The 3,566-nt window shown below is 37.6% G+C and overlaps 1 protein-coding gene across 1 annotated transcript; it reads right to left on the bottom strand.

Moving 5' to 3' along the window:
* Positions 1 to 2,354: 2,354 nt before the first annotated feature.
* LOC127654894 (gamma-crystallin M2-like) lies at positions 2,355 to 3,223 on the bottom strand. The gene is made up of 3 exons (XM_052142439.1): positions 3,162 to 3,223; positions 2,819 to 3,061; positions 2,355 to 2,627 (listed from the first exon to the last, which is right to left on the bottom strand). Exons 1-3 carry the CDS (start codon positions 3,171 to 3,173, stop codon positions 2,355 to 2,357), a joined length of 528 nt encoding a protein of 175 aa, XP_051998399.1. The 5' UTR covers positions 3,174 to 3,223.
* Between the last annotated feature and the right edge of the window lie 343 nt (positions 3,224 to 3,566).

Genomic DNA, 3,566 nt, shown 5'->3' with positions numbered 1-3,566 from the left:
CAATGCAAAACAGTGTGTCATCAAATGAAAATTATTGTCACCACTAGTATTTTCATGAGTAATCCTCCGAAAACACCTCATGAGATTACTGAAGCCCTGAACCGCACTGTGAAATTTCTTCAACTGATTTTGAGAGAGAAAAAATATATACACTACTTTTCAAAAGTTTAGTGTCACTTACTCGTTCTTTATTTTTATTTGTTTTTCCCATTTTGGAATAACAGTAAAGTCATCACAACTATGGTTTAATATAAATGGAAATATGCTAATTATATTGTGAATATCAAAATCCAAAATAAATCAAAACTATTTTATATTTTAGCATCTTCTTGAGGTATCAACCTGGGATGCATTTTAAACAGTATTGAAGGAGTTCCCATCTATATGTTGGGCACTTAGTGGCTGCTTTTCTTAATTATTCGGTCCAATTCATCCATTTCAACTTATTTTTAATAAAATTTTGTATTGTAATTAAATAAATTAATATGTTGGCACAATTATATTTTTGCCTACAAAACTAATTTGAAACATTTAAGCATATGCCTTTAGATCAAAATGTTTTTAAGATCATGAGAAACATTTAAGGCAAGTGAAACAAAACTTTTGAAGTGTAGTGAAGTGTAGTGTATTTGTAGAACATATGTTCAGGAAGGCATTAAGACAATTTCACCTGGTGAATTGTTTTTCATTATGAGTTAAACAGTAAATATAGCCCTTGAGATTAGAAGAGGTGGTTATTTTGCTGTTTTACATTTGGATTTACATGAAGGCTAACATCCTTTTAAAGGATAGTCATAGTAAAATATTTTTAAATTACTGAAGGCATCACAGTACAATTCCTATATTTCCAGATAAAACTTTGGTGTATAATTCGTCCCAAAATGTTTGTGCTATGGATTGGAATGATGGTTCAAATCATGTGGCTTATGACTACAGAGGAGGAGAAGATGGGCGAGTTGTGACATGCCAGGGGAGAATAAACCACCTTGGTGGTTGATGTATGCTACCGTTGCCATATTGTCTGTTCGAGCCAGAACATGCTTGCCCTGGATCAATGGCCAGAACCTCCGCAGGGAGAGCAGTATTGCCAACAACTCGAGGTAGTTGATGCCAACGTTCCTCATTTCGGCCGGAGGGACAGGCTCTATCGCACTCTTCCACAGAAGTGTAGCGATTTCCACGCGCAAGGTGGTGGTCTCACATACTCAGTGTGCTATGACATTTCTAAATTATCAAAAATATTAATTTCAAAGAGACTTGGGGGTACGCTCATTTGACTCAACCATTCAGTAACAACCTTGTTTCTTTTTACCCACTCTCTGCAACCATCCAGAGCACCCTAGCAAACAAATAGCAACATGACCCAGACCTACTGTATTTTAGCACCAGAAGACTGTACAAGCCATATATTGGTGAAAGTGGTTTGGTGATGTGCAAGATTGTAGAGACATGGGGATTGACTCTTTTTACTGTGGGAAGTTTATTGAGGCCCTTTATGGGCCCTTTAAGACCCTAGAGGCTCCTATTGGCCCTAGCCAAATCTCTGCACCAGAACATCACTGAGACAGAGGGAGAGAGATAGTCTTGAGATAGTGTAATGAGGCTCTTGATGGGATTGTGGCAGGGAATTTTGCCAAAACAAGTATACCTTAATTTATCTTAGAATACCTAGTTTCTAGTTTTTTGAAGAATAACTAGTTTTAGAGTACCTACTTTATTTTAAATTTCACATATATGTTCAACATTTATTCAGTGTAATTGGTGACAAATTCTTCTAAGAATGTTATGTTTAATTTTAACACTGGTGGGGCCCATTTTCATGTTCTTGCCTAAGGACCTACAAATTCAAGGGCCAGCCCTGCTCTCCATGTCTGGAAAACAACATCCTGCATCTGTGATGTCTTCAGTAATTTAAAAACATTTAACTATGAGTTATCCATAATAGTGCTCCTTAGGGCAGTGAGCATTAGTAAGGCACTTTTATAATAAGACATTATTATTATAATTATAACTTCTTTGGAATTCTTTCTATAATAAAATGCACTGCAAAATAAATTAACCATCACATGACTCATATTCAGTAGGAGCTGTTTCTCATGAGTCGAAGGCTGTCGTGGCTTTATCCACCTGAGCCGTGTGCGTCTGTGTTATTCTCAGAAAGTCAAGCATAGCATCCGTTGCCAATAATAGGTACAGCTGAGAGCTCTGGTGCTAACAAAGCCTAAATGGGAAAGTGGTTAACAAGGAAACCACCGCTCTGACTCTAATGCCAGCTCTGCTGACCCTCCGACCACAAATTTCAAGACACAGTTTTCCGTGTTGTAGAGAATTTTTTTTATTGAAACACTAGAACACTAGTAAAAAGAATCTGTGATACGTCTCATGCTCATGAATCTCATGCCACCCATGTTGTTGAAGCTCCTGTACTCTCCAGGCCTGACGTAGTGCATCCTGCCTCTGTAGTGGGGCTGCTCATACATGAGCCAGTGACCTTCCATCACATGGCAAGAATTGCAGTGAGACATGCGGTAACGGTCCATGATGTTGTCACAGTCATCCATCATCTCGTGCATCTGGCCCATGAAGTTCTCCCTCTCGTAGATCCTCATTCTGTAGGATCCCCTGTGCTGTATTGGGAGAGGATTCCATTATATTTAAGTTTATCAGGTAAAAACCTCTGTGCCGTTTGAGCAAAAATATTTAAATATTTTGTTTCATTGCACACACACACACACACAAAAAAAAAATAATTAAAACAGCCTTTCTTTAAGAAAATTACTTTGTTCATTGATTACAAAAACATAAAAATGGAGCTCACCATGGAGATCATACGGCAGGACCTGATGCAGTTGCTCATTCCAAACATGGACATGTAATCAGCATACTCGCCCTTCCTGAAAAAATACTGATTTCCCATGTAGTTGGGATGATCATACATCATGAAGCATCCGCTTTCCACTCTGCAGGAGTGGCAGCGGCTCAGGTAGGAGGACATGTCAGCACAGTCACTCATGCTCTCATATGAGCGACCCTGGAAGTTCCTGTCCTCATAGAAAATTACCTAAACAAATTCAAATTTAATCGTTTAATGATTTGAAGTTAAATACTGTATATCAAATTAAAGTTATTTAAGTGAAAGTGTGTATGGGAACCAAGTTTACCTTGCCCATCATGGTTGCGTTAGCTGATCCTCAGTAGTTCCACAAAGGAGATGCTGAAGCTGATTCTGCTTGTTGACTGACTGTTGACACCCATACCTTTATACTAGACCAAGACTAAAGACTACACAGTGTCTATTGTTATTCAATTCCTGACTGTGCAGGTTGGAATAGAGGCCATTCTATTCCTTAGTAAACTACAACACATAGTGTCTGTAACACCTAGATTTCACATAGAGATTGTGTCTATTCCGTGAACTACCAATCACAAAACTCTAACTAAATCATTAAAAATAATAATTTGAAAAATATAATTGAAGATAAACAGCATATAAAGTTAAGGCTACAAGTTAGATCTCTTTCTACCAAAACACTAATTGTAAATTAAATGATTACAGATCACAGTTT

The sequence above is a fragment of the Xyrauchen texanus genome, chromosome 14 (genome assembly GCF_025860055.1).
Source record: "Xyrauchen texanus isolate HMW12.3.18 chromosome 14, RBS_HiC_50CHRs, whole genome shotgun sequence".
NCBI lineage: Eukaryota > Metazoa > Chordata > Actinopteri > Cypriniformes > Catostomidae > Xyrauchen > Xyrauchen texanus.
This window is presented reverse-complemented; position numbering and strand designations above follow the sequence as displayed.

Excerpts from the sequence above, each read along its gene's own strand:
- LOC127654894 (XM_052142439.1), bottom strand. Across the intron at positions 2,628-2,818 it reads CCTGCCGTATGATCTCCATG|CACAGGGGATCCTACAGAAT; the intron begins GTGAGCTCCATT and ends CTCCCAATACAG.